The 17358-nt window shown below is 44.2% G+C and overlaps 1 protein-coding gene across 7 annotated transcripts in view; it reads right to left on the bottom strand.

Moving 5' to 3' along the window:
- LOC137654679 (high affinity copper uptake protein 1-like) overlaps window positions 1-17358 on the bottom strand; it is a 206114-nt gene that overhangs the window by 120981 nt on the left and 67775 nt on the right. For 6 of the 7 annotated variants that reach the window (XM_068388545.1, XM_068388542.1, XM_068388541.1 and 3 more), the window contains exon 3: window positions 14615-14813. In XM_068388545.1, the coding sequence (XP_068244646.1) occupies window positions 14615-14813 (199 nt within the window). The remainder of the gene's footprint in view (window positions 1-14614; window positions 14814-17358) is intronic. The other variant, XM_068388548.1, reaches the window with a different exon arrangement.

Here is a 17358-nt window from a genome sequence, read left to right as displayed (position 1 = left end):
CACAGCCTCCAGAGACTCTGACAGACCTGTTGGTTGAGGGTCCATTCTGTGGGAAGGACCTGCCCTTTCCTGCTGAGCATGTCCGCCCTCACATTCTTCTGTCCCTGAACAAACCTCGTCAGCAGGTTTATCTTGTCTCCTTCGCCCAAAGAAGGAGCTCTCTTGCTGTCTCGAACAGAGACAGAGAGTGAGTCCCTCCTTGCTTCCTGATGTAAGCAAGAGCTGTGGTGTTGTCTGAGTTGACCTCCACAATCTTCCCAGACACAAAGTCCTTGAAGGCCTTTAGCCCCAGAAAAATGGCCATCAGCTCCTTGTTGTTGATGTGCCATCCCAGCTGAATTCCTTCCCAATAGCCTGAGACCTCCTTGCTTCCTAGTGTTGCCCCCCAGCCTGACTCTGATGCGTCTGAAAACAACACTAGGTCTGGGTTCTTCTTGTGTAAGGAGATCCCTTCCCCTAACAAGGTTGGGTCCAGCCACCACTTCAGAAGATTCTTGACTTCTGTTGGAATGGGGAAGGAAAAGGAGTCTTCCTGCATCTTTCTGTTCCACGTCTTCGAAAGAAAGTGCTGAAGAGGCCTTAGGTGGAGTCTCCCCAGAGAGACAAACTGTTCGAGGGAGGATAGAGTCCCCAGCAAACTCATCCACTCCTTCGCTGTGCATCTCTTCTTGTCCAGGAAAGTTCTGACTTTTACGAGACACTTGGTCTGTCTTTCCTGAGAGGGAGAAGCCCGAAAAAGAACTGAATTCAGAACTATCCTCAAATAGAGAATAGTCTGATTCGGTCTGATCTGAGACTTCTCCCTGTTGATGACCAGGCCTAGATCTTGAGCCATCATAAAAGTCTTCCGTAAATCCTCCAGACATTTCTCCCTCGATCGTGAACGAATCACCCAATCGTCCATATAGAAGGATATCCTTATCCCCTCCTGATGCAGCCAACCTGACACATTCGCCATTATCCTGGTGAAGACTTGAGGAGCCGTGCTGAGACCGAAGCAAAGAGCTCTGAATTGGAAGCACTTGCCCTGCATTACAAATCTCAGGTACTTCCTCGAAGTCGGATGGATGGGGACATGGAAATATGCGTCCTGCAAGTCGAGGGACACCATCCAGTCCCCCGGACGTACTGACGCCAGCACCGACTGAATTGTCTCCATGGAGAACTTTGTCTTCTCCACAAATACGTTGAGAGCACTGACATCCAGGACGGGTCTCCATCCGCCCGAGTTCTTGGGGACCAGAAACAGGCGATTGTAAAAGCCTGGGGAGGATAGATCCCGAACCGGTTCTATCGCCCCCTTGTCTAGCATTTGGTCGACAAGGTCTATTAGGGCCTTCTGTTTCCCCGGATCTGAGTACTGGGCTACTAAGGCCAGCGGAGCATCTGCGAGAGGAGGTTTTTTCAGAAAGGGGATCTTGTATCCTTCCTTGATGACTGAGAGGGACCAGGTGTCCGCCCCTCTCCTCTTCCAAGACTGCAAACAACCTGACAGTCTTGCGCCTACTGTCTGGAGGAGACGAACTTCATTTTCTGGAGCGAGGTCTGAAAGAACCCCTGGTAGATCTTGGTCCTGATTCTTGCCTTCTCCCTCTAAAATCTGGTCTTGAAGAAGTAGTCCTGCCCCGAAAGGGCTGCTGGAATCTCCTTTCCTCCCGTTTCAAAGAAGAAGGAGGGGCTGCCAAGGGTTTACGAGCAGAACGAGATAAAAGGTCTTGGGTGGCTTTTTGGGCCAGAGAAAGCGTAATGTCATTAACCAGGGACTCGGGAAAAAGATGTCGAGAGAGGGGGGGCGTAAAGAAGCTCAGACTTTTGTGCAGTGGTAACAGACCTAGAAGCAAAAGAGCAAAGCAGAGCTCTCTTCTTTAGGACCCCAGCTGAGAACAGCGCCGCCAACTCATTCGCCCCATCTCTGAGGGCCTTATCCATACAGGACATAATACTGGTAAGGTCCCTAGATCCTTCCATCTGGTCAGTTTTCCTTGCGAGAGTCCCAAGCGACCAGTCTAGGAAACTAAAAACCTCAAAGGCTCTAAAAATACCTTTGACGAGATGATCCAGCTCCGACATCGACCACATGACCTTGGCTGAGTTGAGAGCATGCCTTCTAGCAGAGTCCACTAAACCAGAGAAGTCACCCTTGGAGGAGGAAGGCACTCCCAGACCCAAAGGTTCTCCAGTTGCATACCACATACCCACTTTTGAAGCAAGACGAGCTGGTGGAAACGAGAAGGAAGTCTTAACTGTTTGTCTCCGCTCCTTCATCCAGTCATCAATCTTCGTGAGAGCCTTCTTTGCGGAGATAGACAGCTTCATCTTGATGAAGGCCGACTGTTTCTTGGCCTTCTTTCTGTTAAATTGGGACTGAGGAGATTGAGGGGCAGCAGGTTGGAATTCCTCTCCAAAAAGTTCAAGAAGGGAGCGAGAGAGAACTTTGTAATCTCCCGCAGCGTCGGCAGGATTATCATCGTCATCAGAAACATCCTCGAGGTCCTGATCCACATCTGTAATATCCTTCGAAAGAGAAGAAGGATCCTTAGAACCCGACAAGGGCAAATCAAAGGCATCATCCTGCAAAAGACGGGTTGCATCCTGGAGTCCAGCGCTAGAAGAATCCTTGGGACGAGAGGCAGTATCGTCCCGAAGAGGCAGGGTGGTATCGCCCTGGGACCGAGAACGAGAGGCAGAGTCGTTCTGATGTCGAGAGCGAGAGGCGGTATCGTCGTGGCAGCGAGAACGAGAGGCGGTATCGTCGTGGGTTGTGAACGAGAGGCGGTATCGTCGTGGCGTCGAGAACTAGGGTCGGTATCGTCGTGAACGAGAGGAGGTATCGTCGTGGCGAAGCGAACGAGAGGAGGTATCGTCGTGGCGAAGCGAACGAGAGGAGGTATCGTGCTGGTATCGTGAACGGGAGGAGGTATCGTCTTGGCATCGAGAACGAGAAGCAGCATCGTTCGATAAGGTATCGTCCCGGTATCGAGAACGAGAAACCGTATCGTCCTGGTATCGCGAAGAAGTATCGCCTGGCGAAAGCACACATTCCTCATCCTGGCGTAGAGAGGGAGAAGTTTTCTTTGAAGAAGAACTCCGTTCTCTCTTAGAAGCAGACTTCTTAATCGGTAACGAGTCGTCTTTACGTCTGTCAGACTGGGCGTGAGGGCGGCTAAAGGCTTGCACTAAAGTCAAAAGTTGTTCCTGCATGACAGACATAAAGGATTTAGCAACATCAGCTGGGTCTTGCGGCCCCGAGGGGGGGGGGGGGGGGGCTGACGAATAGCACTCGTAGAAGGGGGAGGATCTTCGGCAGTAGGCTTCGCCCTTTTCACAGGCACGGAGTCGAAATCATCCTCCGACGGACAAGGTTCATAACTGCTAGAACCGGGAGAGAAAGAACGAGACCGTTCGTCGCGGTTCCATCTCCTCTTAGTAGGTCTTGAAGCTTCAAACTTCCATTTATGTCTGGACGAATTCGGAGAAGAAAACAACACATCCGGCACGTCTTTCCCGTGACGGTCAAGAGCAGCCTGGGAATCAACAACAGGACTGTCTGAGGCGACGGCTGACCGAGGGTACGTACCTCTCACCCCTTTCGGTCATCGACGTACCTTCTCCCTTGGTCCTGGGAGCTTGGTAGAGGTCTAGGCCTACGGTAATGACAGGTTCGGTCAGTCGCCACCTCCACTGCACTAACACAAGCACTTTCACTTTCCTTACCTTTAAAGGCCTCCAGTTGTTCTTTAATGGCCTTCAACTCGGCCGCCAGGCTAGCGTACCGAGGGTCATCCGTAGATACGGAACCTGTAGGAGGTGCAGGAGTTACTACCTCAAGGGAAGGATCAACTTCCAAAGAGGAATCAATTATAGGTTCAATAGATAAATCTACACTAAGTTCGTCTTCCTTACCACTAACAGACTTAGTCTTAGACCTAGAAGCTCTCCTAACTCTATCGAGCTCTAACTTACGCACATAGCGCTTCATAATTAACCAATCTTTCTCATCCAAAACCTTACATTCCCCGCACCTATTATCAAGGGCACAAACAAAACCCCTACAATTAGAACAAACGGTGTGAGGGTCTATCGCCATTTTTGGTAGTCTCACCTTACATTCCTCATTCGCATAGATACGGTAATGACTCTTTTCACTCATAATGAAAAACAGCAAAAAAGCTAAGAGAAAACAAAATACACGATCGCCAAAACCCCAAATCAGAGTACTTCACCAAAAAAGCAGACTGGTACACCGAGCAGGGAAAGCGAAGAAAAACTCTTAATGACGGACCAACGTGTTGTCGATCCGGCCGGCAGAGATGAACTGAAGAACAGAAAATGGGAATGATTCCTCCTACCACCCTTTAATGGGTGTTACCACCCAACCACCACAAGGCGGTTGCCTCGTTTAGAAAAATTCTGCCGAAATAGAGATTATTAGCTATGTATATATAACTGCCAGGTAAGTTCTATTCATAAAAAGGGGTTTTTATTGACACTTTACCTTAGAGACAGGCCAGCGCAGGTGTAGGAATTGCTACGTAGGAGGAGACGGTTGTTTAATTTGTAAGAAATATAGCTTTAAGGTTATGTTTTGTTTTACTGTTCCCTCTGTTCAGTAGTCCAGTCAAAGTAAAAGTAATGGGAAAGTTTCTGTTGTGGGACAATTTGTCTGTTTAAAATGATCAAGGGTGTGGGGGTTGCTTTTGTGTGCATCCCACCACAATAAGAATAAATGAGTTCTAAAAACATATCAACAGTATATACATGTACACTATTTATATCTACATATGTATGTACATGTACACTTACACTCTATTTATATTATTTATACATTATTCATGTATAAATGTAAATGTACATATAGTATACGTAATGTATTAAATACTGTATTTATATTACAGTACTTATACAGTACAGTACTTTATTTTATGTACAGTATATAATTTATATTATCAGTATTTATTTACATGATTCGTTTATGTTCTAATGATAACATAAGCATTTACAGGGTTAATATACACTTCTTGTTATTATACATACATGTACGTGTACACAAAAAAATGTATGTACTAAAAAATAGGGAAAGAACTTACTTAGCGGTTTTTCACCTATCGCGGTCGGTTCTGGTCCCCGTTAACTGCGATGTGTGACGGATTACTGTAATGCTTTATTAGAACATATGATATCCTATGGAACAAGAAAATTAGATAACGATATACAGTAAGAAAATACAGTATAGATAAAATATGACTTAGATGATTGCCGAATCATAACGCATCTTAATAAATCTACGGAAACTACACTTCTTTAGTTCGACATATGTCCTGCTCAACTTACGACGTGTCTCAGTACCTAGCTCCGTCGTAAGTCGACTACTACCTGTGCACTAGGCTGGTTCGTATGGGGTTGCCAGCGAACACTTTCTCGCTAGCAGGAATACCACCACCTAATGCAGGCCAAGACCAGCCAGAAGGATTGAATTGAATAGGTTGTATAAAATTCTTTCTGCTCTGCGAGATTGACACCGATCTCGGAGATGTTGAGGGTTTCTCGGTGATGAGAGACAATCATGAGTCCGCTGCTACCCCGAGCGCTAGTTAGTGGGAGGGGTAGGGGAAAAGGTAACGGTGGTTCGTCCGAAGATGAGAGTAACGGAGCTGTCGAGACCAGCCTAGCTGATACATAGCAACCAGCTGGGAGTGTAGAGTGACATTACAAGTCACGCAACGCAGATACATCATGCTATGCTGGTACGTCGTGCGATTTTGCCGCTGTTAGCCGACACATAGCAGCCAGCTGAGGCTGTAGAGTGGCATAACTCACGTAATTCTGCAGCATAGAGAGCAGCCATCTGGCTATGAGATTCTGGGGGATCAATGTAGTGAGAGCCCAAGGGTTCAAGGTCACAAAAATAAAAAAATTCAACATGACAAGCGCCCAAAGGCCCGAGGTCACGAGAGCACTAAGGCTCAACGCGACGAGAGCCCGAAGCCCCAAAGTCACATAAGTGCGAAAGACCGAAGGCCCAGCAAAACAAGGGTCACGAGAGCCCAAGGGCTCAGGATTACGAGAGCCCAAAGATTCAGCATAACGAGGGTCATGAGGGCCCGAAAGCCCAGCTTAACAAGGGTCACGAGAGCCCAAACGCTCAACACGACGAGCGCCATGAAAGCCGAATGCTCACCATAACAAGACCCAGAAGGATTGCAGTCACGAGAACCCAGAGGTTCAGAGTTACAAAAGCCCGGAGGCAAAAATTAACGTGAGCCTGGAGGCTCAGGGCGACACGAGCCCCAAGGCTCAGCTTGAAGAGAACCCAAAAGCTCTAAGTCACAAGAACCCAAGGGCTCTGCATAAAGTGGACCCGGAGGCCCAGGGTCATTGGAGCCCGAGCGCTCAGGGTTACAAGAGCCAGAAGGCCCAGGGTGACGAGGGTCACGAGAGCCCGAAAGTCCAGCGTAACAAGTCCCAAACGCTCAACACAACGAGCGCCACGAAAGCCGGAATGCTCACCATAACAAGACCCACAAGGATTGCAGCCGCGAGAACCAGGAAGTTCAGAGTTACAAAAGCCCGGTGGCAAAAATTAACGTGAGCCTAGAGGCTCAGGGTGACGAGACTCCCAAGGCTCAGCTTGAAGAGAACCCGAAGGCTCTAGGTCACAAAAACCCGAGGGTTCTGCATAAAGTGGACCCGGAGGCCCAGGGTCACAAGAGCCAGAGCGCTCAGGGTTACAAGAGCCAAAAGGCCCAGGGTGACGAGGATCACGAGAGCCAAAAGGCCCAGGGTGACGAGGATCACGAGAGCCCGAAGGCCCAGGGTGACGAGGGTCACGAGAGCCCAAAAGCCCATCGTAACATGGGTCACGAGAGCCCAAACGCTCAACACAACGAGCGGCACGTGACCCCGAAGGCTCAGCGTAACGGGTGTCACAAGAGCCCGGAGACTCAGTGAAACGAGGACCCAAAGGCCCAAGATTACAAGAACCCGGAGGCTCAGCATAACAGGAGCCCTAAGGCTCTGAGTCACGAGAGACCGAAGGCTCAGCGTAACCGTCACGAGAACTCTAAGGAACTACAAGATGAGAACCCGAACTGAAGGTGCAAACAGGCGTCTCCTTACCGCAAAGGGAGGAAAATGCCCAGGGTGACGAGGGGTCAGAAACTCCTCCACCCGATGGACCCAGAAGGGGAACGTCTAGCAGGTTCCTCCGGAGAGGGAGTCTGCTGTCACAAAAAGCTGATCACAAGCTTTCTCTCGCGAATGAGAGGAATGTTCTCCCGAAGGATATGTCGTAGGACTATGCTTTCCTTTAGCCCTGGGGGAAAAAGCGTAGGCGTATGCCACATGCTGGTCATGGATCAATCTTTCTCATGGACAAGAGATGACCTACCAAAGGAGGACATTGCCTCGGACTTTGCTTCCCCCAGCCTTGTGGGAGAAGCGTCATCCTCAGCGTAAGGCACAAGCTGATCACGAAAAGATCTCTCTCATGAACGAAAGAGATGTCCTCCCAAACGAGGATCTCGCCTTGGACTTTGCTTTTCCCCAGACTAAGGGGGAGAAGCGCAGTCTCCGGTGACGAGATAGCAGCTGCTGATCTTTGTCAGGCTGTTAGCAACTCTCCTCGTAAGCGGGAAGTTTGCTAAACAGCAGATGATAGGAGGTTCTCCCTCTGAAGGGAGAGCAGCCCAACACCAGGGGAGGTTAACTCTTCCTCAGAAGGGAAAGTTCTCCAAGCCCTGGAGGCAGAACTCCCGGCAGCGCTCTCTGCTTTCCGTCAAAAGCCTGGTTCAAGTTGACAGTCAGCATCAAGCGCTACCTGTGAAATGTAGCCGAGGTTAGTTCCTGGGTTCACCTCTTAAGGATCCCCCAATTGGACCACCCAAAGGAACTCGGTATGCCAATGCCCTCGTTTGGGGAGCAGAAGACTGAAACAGGGACTGTACCACTATCGTCAGGGACCTTGTTCATCAAGGAAAAGGTCGAACCAGAAAGCTTATCAGGAGTAGCCACAAGATGGGAGCTCCTTTCAGCGCAGGACTGTGACAGGCCAGGTACAGCAGATTTCACAGGAACGAAAGGACCTGCTCTTCAATGTCAGCTGACTTATCCAAACGAAGAAGAACAGTATCGGTATTTGATGAAAAAATTAAACATTATGAAAGGAAACTCCCTCGGGAGGATCTCCTAACCTCCAAACGGGAAGGGTGTCCCCGAGAGAGCAGAAACATAGTAAGGACTGCACACGCCCTTCACCAGCCGTCATTGTCGTGAGAAGGAGAGTGGCAGTATAAAAAAAAAAAAAAAAAAAAAAAAAAAAAATTACAAATAATCAATCAGCTGACAAGCAAGACTACTAGGGAGAAAACTCAACCCTCAGTGGGAAGGTGATTCCCCGAGAGGGAGCGGAGTAAGTAAAGACTATGCACTCCCTTCATCGCCGCAATAAGGATTATGGAGTCGAAAGCTGAAAAGGTTAAATTACATCGAGAGCTGAAAAGGTTAAATTACAAAGGGTTATCATTTCAACACATTACTGAAGAAATCATTCGGGAATGCCACCTAACCCACTAACTGGAAAGGTGTTGCCCCACAGAGGATCTGTCGGCCATCCAAGTAAGAAGGAGAGCAGCGTAGTAAGGGAGGAGTATCAACATAGTCCATGAACCAGATGAGAAGTCGGTACCATCTGGGGGCACCAAACGAAACTTATTTTTTATTGATTGCCAACCCATACCATTAACAAAAATGCATGATGGACTTTTCAATCTCACAGCTTAAGATTTTTATGACAGTTATAAGTTTTTATGTAAAAAAAACTAAAAAAATACGATTTTACCACTAAATGTTCCAACACACAACTGCTTGTGGGTGCTGAATAAAAAGATAATTTCATTAGAAAATGTGTTATTTGTGTTTGATATTCTTACATGAATGGATGAAATAGATTTAATTGATAATTTATTAATTACACGTTAATATGCACAGTTCATATGTAGTCTATGAAAAGCATTTGTTTCTTCGAAACGACTATACTACTTCACAGAACGTTCTTCTACATCTATTTATATTTTTTCAGATGATAGTGTGACTGTAAGAAGATGCTCAATGGAATCATCAACAAAAAGACAGAAAGTGCTATCATCAATAGAGAGGACTTGCATTATTTGTACGTTAGTCTCAAAAAACATGCGTATGGTGAAAAACTGTTCAACCATAGAGACTGTAGGTCTAAGTTCACACACAAGAAAACACTTCAGCAGTTGAACAAAGGACCCGACTCTGAGCCACAATGTTCCTAGGCCATATCTGCATCTTCTGTGAGAAAGAAAGCAAATATATGCCTGGTTCAAATACCTGAGAGACACTGGACCAATCCTTTTGCTGAAGGACAAACTGGGCTGCTAAATATTGCGACTGGTACTGCTGTATCTGCTAATGTAGCTCGTGATCTTCTATCAGCCCGGAAGAAGGGTGAAGAAGCTCGGCTGAAATTTCAGGACAGTCGACTGGAGAGAGGCCAGAATTTTTTTGAAGACTTACTAGGCTGAATCTCAAGACTTTTGACGGTACAAAAAGATATAAAACGAAAGTAAATGATAAAGAGGTTATCCTGAAAAGTGACAACAGGTTATTTGCAAATATGATACTTGTTGCTTCGTCTAGAAAACTTAGCATGAAGGAGGTTCTAAAACATCCACTTGGTCCAGTGCCCTGGTCGTTAGCCAACACAGATGGTTCACCAAGGAAGACGAACAAAGCAGCTCTAGTGAGAAAACTAGAGGCCAAAGCATCACCTGCTGAAGAGATGGAATATCCTTCTGCTTGTATCATTGATGGGATGATTATTGTTCAAAAGATGAAAGGTGACAAGCTTACTTTTGAAGAGCTGGCGGAACAGATGTTTATTTCTGTCATCCAGACTAGTGCTAGCAGTGAAGGCACTGATGTTGTTTTTTATGTTTATCGGCAGCTATCTATCAAAGGAGCAGAGGGGGCTATACGAGGTTCAGAAAGTAGGATATGTTTCACTAACATTATTCCTGGTCACAAGATCCTTCAATGGAGACGTCTCCTGTCCTACAATGATAGTAAGACGAAACTGATCAGCTTCCTCGTCAGCCAATGGAAAAAGTTCCGCATGCGAGAAAAACTGGGTGGAAAAACTATGTATGTTACTTGTGATAACCTTTGCTTCAGACTCACACATAATGATGTTATTGAAGAAGACAACCTGAAAACGTCCCAGGAGGAAGCAGACCCCAGAGTCATCTTTCACGTGAAACATGCAGCTCCTCATGTATCGTCCATCATCATGATAGCTGAAGATACAGACATCATTCTTCTCTGCCTTATCTTCCACAAAGAAATTGACTGCAGTGTGTATGTGAAATGTGGTACAGCTACTCGAACCAGATATATCAGCATCTCCAAAGTGTCAGCTGCCCTGGGCCATGATGTGTGTGCTTCTCTTCTCAGATTACATTAATTTACAGGATGTGACACAGTCAGTGCTTTTAGTGGTCGAGGAAAGCTAGCTGCACTGAAACTGCTTATGACACATGATCACTTCCAAGATGTCTTCATCAAACTTGGGGAAGAGTGACAGCTCAAAGATGAAATTTTCCAGGTCTTGGAAGAATTTACATGCCGACTTTACGTTATTCACTCAGAAATCTGTGATGTTAACGAGATGCGCTATGAACTGTTCAGGGTGAAGGACAGACATGTAGAGTCCGCACAGCTGCCCCCCTGTAAGGACTGTCTCTATCTACATGCTGCGAGGGCCAACTATCAGGCTGCTATCTGGTATCGTGTACTGAGGGCAGATCCAAAATTGCCAAGCCCACTGGAGTGCAAAGGCTGGTTGTTGGGTGACGATGGAGAACTGCAGATATATTGGATGACAGGAGCACCAGCTCCAAATGTAGTCCTGGAGTTCCTCTCCTGCAAATGCAAGAAGTCATGCAAGCTGCCCTCCTGCCAGTGTATTGTGAATGGACTGCCCTGTACTCAGGCCTGTATCCTGCAGGATTGTGAAAACATGAAGGATGACGATGTTGGTGATATGCAAGGAGGTGGATCAGATAGTGACAGTGACATTGAAACCCAATAAACATTTAAGGTTTCCTTTTATGTATAATACAATGTAGTCATACACTGCTGGGTATGGACTGATTTTGCATAAATGGTAGCATTGTTGTATAGGCTTATACAGGTATCTGGAAAATTTAATTAATGTTGATTATGTATGATGTTTCAACTTTATTTTCATTTTCATATAATGCGTTTATTGTTGTCATTTTTTTTATCAAATACTGTAATGGACAATCTAAAAAGGTTCCAATTCATATGTAACAACTTATAAGATGCAATTTAAACATAAAGCTTTCAGGTTTGTGGATCTGAATAAATTCCCATGAGTATTTTGTTGCACAAGAATAAAGTAGTCTGATATTACGGTCGGAAATATGACGTTTTTATGTTTAGACCCCACCCACAAATCAACGGCTCTATTGACCTTAAGCTGTGAGTCACACATGTCCATTATGCTGCATTGTGTTGCAGATACATATAGCTATCAGAAAATACCAAAAATGTTTGGTGCCCCCAGATGGTACCGACAACTCCCCTGCAGCGGATACCAAGGCCGCATTACACTGTCACACAAACAATTGTAATAAAAGCTTAAAGATATATAAAGATGTAATGAGTGTGTTTACATATACAGTATATAAAACAAAAACATAAGTTTAAGAATAAGAAAAATACAATTAACTGACAAACAATCAAAAATATTAAAATAATAGGTAGGCGAGAATGACCATGAATGGGAGGTAAATCAGTTGTTGTTTGCGGATGATACTGTACTGGTAGCAGACACAGAAGAGAAGCTTGACCGACTAGTGACAGAATTTGGAAGGGTGTGTGAGAGAAGGAAGTTGAAAGTTAATGTGGGTAAGAGTAAGGTTATGAGATGTACGAGAAGGGAAGGTGGTGCAAGGTTGAATGTCAGGTTGAATGGAGAGTTACTTGAGGAGGTGGATCAGTTTAAGTACTTGGGGTCTGTTGTTGCAGCAAATGGTGGAGTGGAAGCAGATGTACGTCAGAGAGTGAATGAAGGTTGCAAAGTGTTGGGGGCAGTTAAGGGAGTAGTAAAAAATAGAGGGTTGGGCATGAATGTAAAGAGAGTTCTATATGAGAAAGTGATTGTACCAACTACAATGTATGGATCGGAGTTGTGGGGAATGAAAGTGATGGAGAGACACAAATTGAATGTGTTTGAGATGAAGTGTAAAAGGAGTATGGCTGGTGTATCTCGAGAAGATAGGGTTAGGAACGAAGTGGTGAGGGAGAGAACGGGTGTAAGAAATGAGTTAGCGGCTAGAGTGGATATGAATGTGTTGAGGTGGTTTGGCCATGTTGAGAGAATGGAAAATGGTTGTCTGCTAAAGAAGGTGATGAATGCAAGAGTTGATGGGAGAAGTACAAGAGGAAGACCAAGGTTTGGGTGGATGGATGGTGTGAAGAAAGCTCTGGGTGATAGGAGGATAGATGTGAGAGAGGCAAGAGAGCGTGCTACAAATAGGAATGAATGGCAAGCGATTGTGACGCAGTTCCGGTAGGCCCTGCTGCTTCCTCCGGTGCCTTAGATGACCGCGGAGGTAGCAGCAGTAGGGGATTCAGCATTATGAAGCTTCATCTGTGGTGGATAATGTGGGAGGTTGGGCTGTGGCACCCTAGCAGTACCAGCTGAACTCGGTTGAGTCCCTGGTTAATCTGAAGGAACGTAGAGAGTAGAGGTCCCCTTTTTGTTTTGTTTCATTGTTGATGTCGGCTACCCCCCAAAATTGGGGGAAGTGCCTTTGGTATATGTATGTATATAATAGTTAGGAAGAATACAAATTATTTGTCATATTATTTGTTAGAATTTTTATTTGTATGCTTTTTCATATTTTGGTCCTTCAACCTTGTCTAATGATATTTTTTTTGCAGCATGCCCTACTCCCTCTAGGGCTTGAAGAGGCAACTAGAATTGCTATCAAGTAAAGAAGCATAATGCAGATCTTTGACTGTGTATATCAACAGAAATCCCCAAGTGTGAGGGATTTGACCTGAACTGTAGTGAAATACCCCAGCCAGTGGACTGCGGGAATGTATGTATATCAGACATACTTTGGGTATCCTGTTAACCCATAGAATTGTTGGGGTGACGTGAACATTCCGTTACATTATAAACTACTGTGAACTTGGTATAGTGATCCAGTACTGAATAGATTCTCATCAATGATACTGTGAAACAATTTGGATGATTATTGAACTAGTACTCATCAAGTTGGCCTAGTTTGTAGCATAAATTGTGAATAGCAACGTACACACGGCCATGTACTATAATATGTAGATGTTTGTAGCATAGCTTTAGCAAGTTACTAAACTGTATTTGATATGCTATTTAGCCATCCCCTCTGAGTGTAACACTGAAGATTGTAAGTTTCTTTTCTTTCTCTCAGGAATGATATAAACCTTTTTCCTTATCACCAAATATATAATTTTCTTGTTTTATGAAGGCAGCATTTCATTCTAGTACCTTACACCATTGTGTCCCCTTCTCAGCCACCCCTCATATGTTTAGTGTTATTTGTTTCCTTTATAAAATCTAACCTGAGATTCAAGCTATTCATGTATACTGCTCATTTTCCCAGAAATGAGTCAACGGTCATGCTACCTGTTTATTCAGCAAGCTCAAGGCAGGATAAATAATAGGGAAGTAAGGTTCTAGCAGAGTCCCCTTGCCCAGTATAAAATCAAGGGGTGGTACCCAGTGCCCAGTTCATCCTTGATTGTCTACCTTTTACCCAGATTTATGAGGATTTCAACATTTTATATTTTTTTGTGTAGTGAACATTGGAGTGTGGTCGGCATTCGGACACTAGGCAGTCTGCGTGCTACATCTGGCCACAGTCCACAAACTACTACAGCAAGTCTTAATGGCAGGAGAGAGCGGTAACGTCCGTCCTCTACCGAGCCAGAAAGCAAAGTGGGTGCTCAGCCCAGATGTGTGAGTGAGCGGGGTAGCCGGCTAACCCCCATCCCTCCCACTAACTAATGGTTGGGGTTGTTATCCCTCGCTAGTATTCTCATGGCTCGTCTTTCAGCTTCGCCGGAATCAATATCCCCTATAAATAGCGAGGGTTTTGTATTTACTGTTGGATCAAATACAAATTAAAAAGTAAAGAAGCTGAATTGAGTGAAGGCATTAAGGAAATCAAATGCATTTCCAGATAACCCATTAACTAATTTCTACCTTATTATGTTGTTCTATCCCTCCTTGAAAAAAATATAAATGATAAAAGAAGAATAAAATGTGCCAGAATGTACCATCTTTAAGAGCTATTTTGTTATTTTAGTCACAATTTATCAACACAAAACACTGATGTTAGCCAAAAACAAACCCCACATGCATAATTTTAAAAAACAGATAACAAGATCTCCACAAATTATTGTCCCTTTTTCTGTACAGTACTATGTAACAGAAAAATATAAACAAAACTAAAATGAAAAAACTTAAATACACCACATTTTTTAAAGCTTTTTACATAAGCCAAACCCAAGCTACCTGCGTCCATACAACAGCTTTTCATTTCTACGAGCAACAACAGACTGTGACATAATGAGTGGCGACCTTTCTGATGTGCCATATTGGTTGGTTCCTAATCTACGTGACTGAGACAGCTTTACGAGCTGAGATCGTGCAACTTTGAATCCTTCCATCACAACAGAAAGAGACATCAGACCAAGGCAGAGTGACACCATTCCTGAAAGTAGATAAAAAAGAATTCTTGAAATTCTGAAAATCCAAATGCAAAATCTTATCTTCAAATACATACTCTTTAAACAAGCTAATATTAATGGATTACCATAAAAATTCACATTATCTGCTTTAAAAGAAAATAAAGAATTAATCATGATATTCTATTGTACAAAGGATTATACATGTATGGACTATACAGCTCTGCCATTAATGGAACTGTTTTAGAATGGCTATGGGTTGTACTTAAATAGGGTTGCCCCAAATACTAAGCTAATAACACTTACATATGCTCACTACACATATAAGCAAGCAACTCCAGTAGTCCAAGTCATGTAAATGTGACCATAGTAAAAGATGATTCAGTTATCAAAATGTCCATGTGACTAAGAAGTTACTATAACTTGATCATTACTATGAGAAGGAAAACTCAGAACATGTCAGGGAATTTGCAAGTAGTCTCTCACATAAAAGCAATGATATTTGGAGACTTCCTCTAGAAAAACTTAATAATAGTATCTACTTTTAAAGACCATAAAAATGGCTGTCATTTTGAATGTCTGTACTTTAGTGATTTTTCTATAAGCCATTAAGATGACTTGGAAAACTTGTCAAAGCTAATGGGAAATTAGTGAAGTCAATCACTTACATTTAAAGGGGGCTGGTGAATGAAACAAGAATTTCACAGCCTTTGAGACATCGTGTTCTTGGAAGACAGAGCTAAAATAACAAAAGGAGCAAGGCAAGGCAAGAAAGAAGTTTTCTGTGTCTCAGCTACAAAACCTGGTACATATAAAATAGGGCATTGCTCTTCTATTTCTTCGTAGGATATGTGATCTGGGACAAGACAGAACACACAAATACCTATGTGAAGTGAAAGAAAAGAAGTCCTAAGAAAGGTGCCTACTAAAGGTTCGTACAATGGACTGGGCAGATACTTTCAGACAAATGAAAGGTTCCAGGATGGCAGTCTTTAACATCCTTGGAGGAGTCTTTATTGCAAAGCTATTGCACACATGGCCAAGCTCACTTGATGTCCTTAGATTAATGTTCCTAATCTCAAACACTTACAAAGAGGGCACTGTGATACCCATTGATAGCTAATACAGACAACTCCCTCAAACAGCAAAGAAAGAAAAAGCAAGAAGTCCACTGCACTACACTCAAAATTAAAGCAAATCTGAATAAGGCTTCTCATATTACAATAGTTACAGACTGCCTGCTTAAGCTAGCATGATACCACTGTACATTGATAGCCTAAGTTAGAGATAACTTCTACAGCCAGATACTAAAACCTCTCATGATAAGGTATTGCATCATTGGAGCCACACACCTCAAGAACAAGGAGGCTGAGGTTCTGATGGTACCTCTTGTGGTAGAGCATCCTTATCTGACATGGATGGGGGTTCTGGAAGATCCACTAGAAGAACATGAAGGTTCAAGAATCCAGCTTCAGAAAGCAAGTGAGGATTATTGGCCTGTTGAAATTTTCCAACAATCTGATAAGAAAGAATTGCTGGAAGACACTAAACCCTCAATTATCCCATGAGGCCAGAAAAGACTGTTGGCCCATGCCATCCAGACTAGCAGTGCCAAAAAACCATATAAAAGCTTTTACAAGCTCAATATCACATTGCAATGAAAATCACAAAATAACAAATTCAAAAGTACTTTATATTTTACCTTAAAATTTAGAATGTTTCCAGTACGTACACCTGAAACATCCGTTGAATTCATTAACAAAGAAGTAAAGGATGGGGTGAGCGCAGACAAATTGTTCCACCCATTATCCTGTCATAAGACTTCATTATTTACCTTCCTTGGTGTAAGCTACTATGGTGGTGTTGTCACTTAACAACACTACCAAGTGCTTCCTCAAACATTCTTGGAATGCTTGCAGTTAGAAATGTGGCTTCCATTTCATGGGCATTTAAGTGAAGAAGTTTCTTCTAATGACCACAAACCTTAGGCCACCAGGTGCATGCCCCATCCCCTCCTTTGACACATCTGAGAACAGTTGCATGTCCAGAGGTGAGGAGTTATGTGGGACTCCCCAGGTGAAGTTTTCCTCATCCAGTCACCAGGAAGATCAGCTCGTGCCTCATGACTAACTGGAATAGGATGATTTGGGGCATCCCTAGAGGCTGACCAGAGATTCTTCAAATATCACTAAAGGGATCTCTGATGGAAACACCTATGTGGTACATGCTTCTCCAGGGAGGTAGATGAGAAGACTGCCAGTGCCAAGCTGGGGATTGTTCAAAAACACTATTGGTCCATAAGATGGTTAAGGGGGACATTGGTTAAAAAAAAAAAAAAAAAAAAAAAAATAGCAACTACCCATTCCAAAGGACACTCACTACTCAGGACTAAGCTATGTGTTCTGTCATGTTCAAGGGCATGACAGTGTTTCCCCCTACTTGTAGTAACAAGGAATGGGGAATGCTGACATCAGCTTTCCCCCCTTCACTTTCCATCTTCACCCCTTCCTGATCTGACCACTTTGGAGGCCTAAAAAGGGCTGTGCATAAACAAAATCCCTTCAAGAGAAG

The sequence above is a fragment of the Palaemon carinicauda genome, chromosome 15 (assembly GCF_036898095.1).
Source record: "Palaemon carinicauda isolate YSFRI2023 chromosome 15, ASM3689809v2, whole genome shotgun sequence".
NCBI classification, from domain to species: domain Eukaryota; kingdom Metazoa; phylum Arthropoda; class Malacostraca; order Decapoda; family Palaemonidae; genus Palaemon; species Palaemon carinicauda.
The sequence above is the reverse complement of the archived record's forward strand: the minus strand, read 5'-3'. Positions and strand labels throughout refer to the sequence as shown.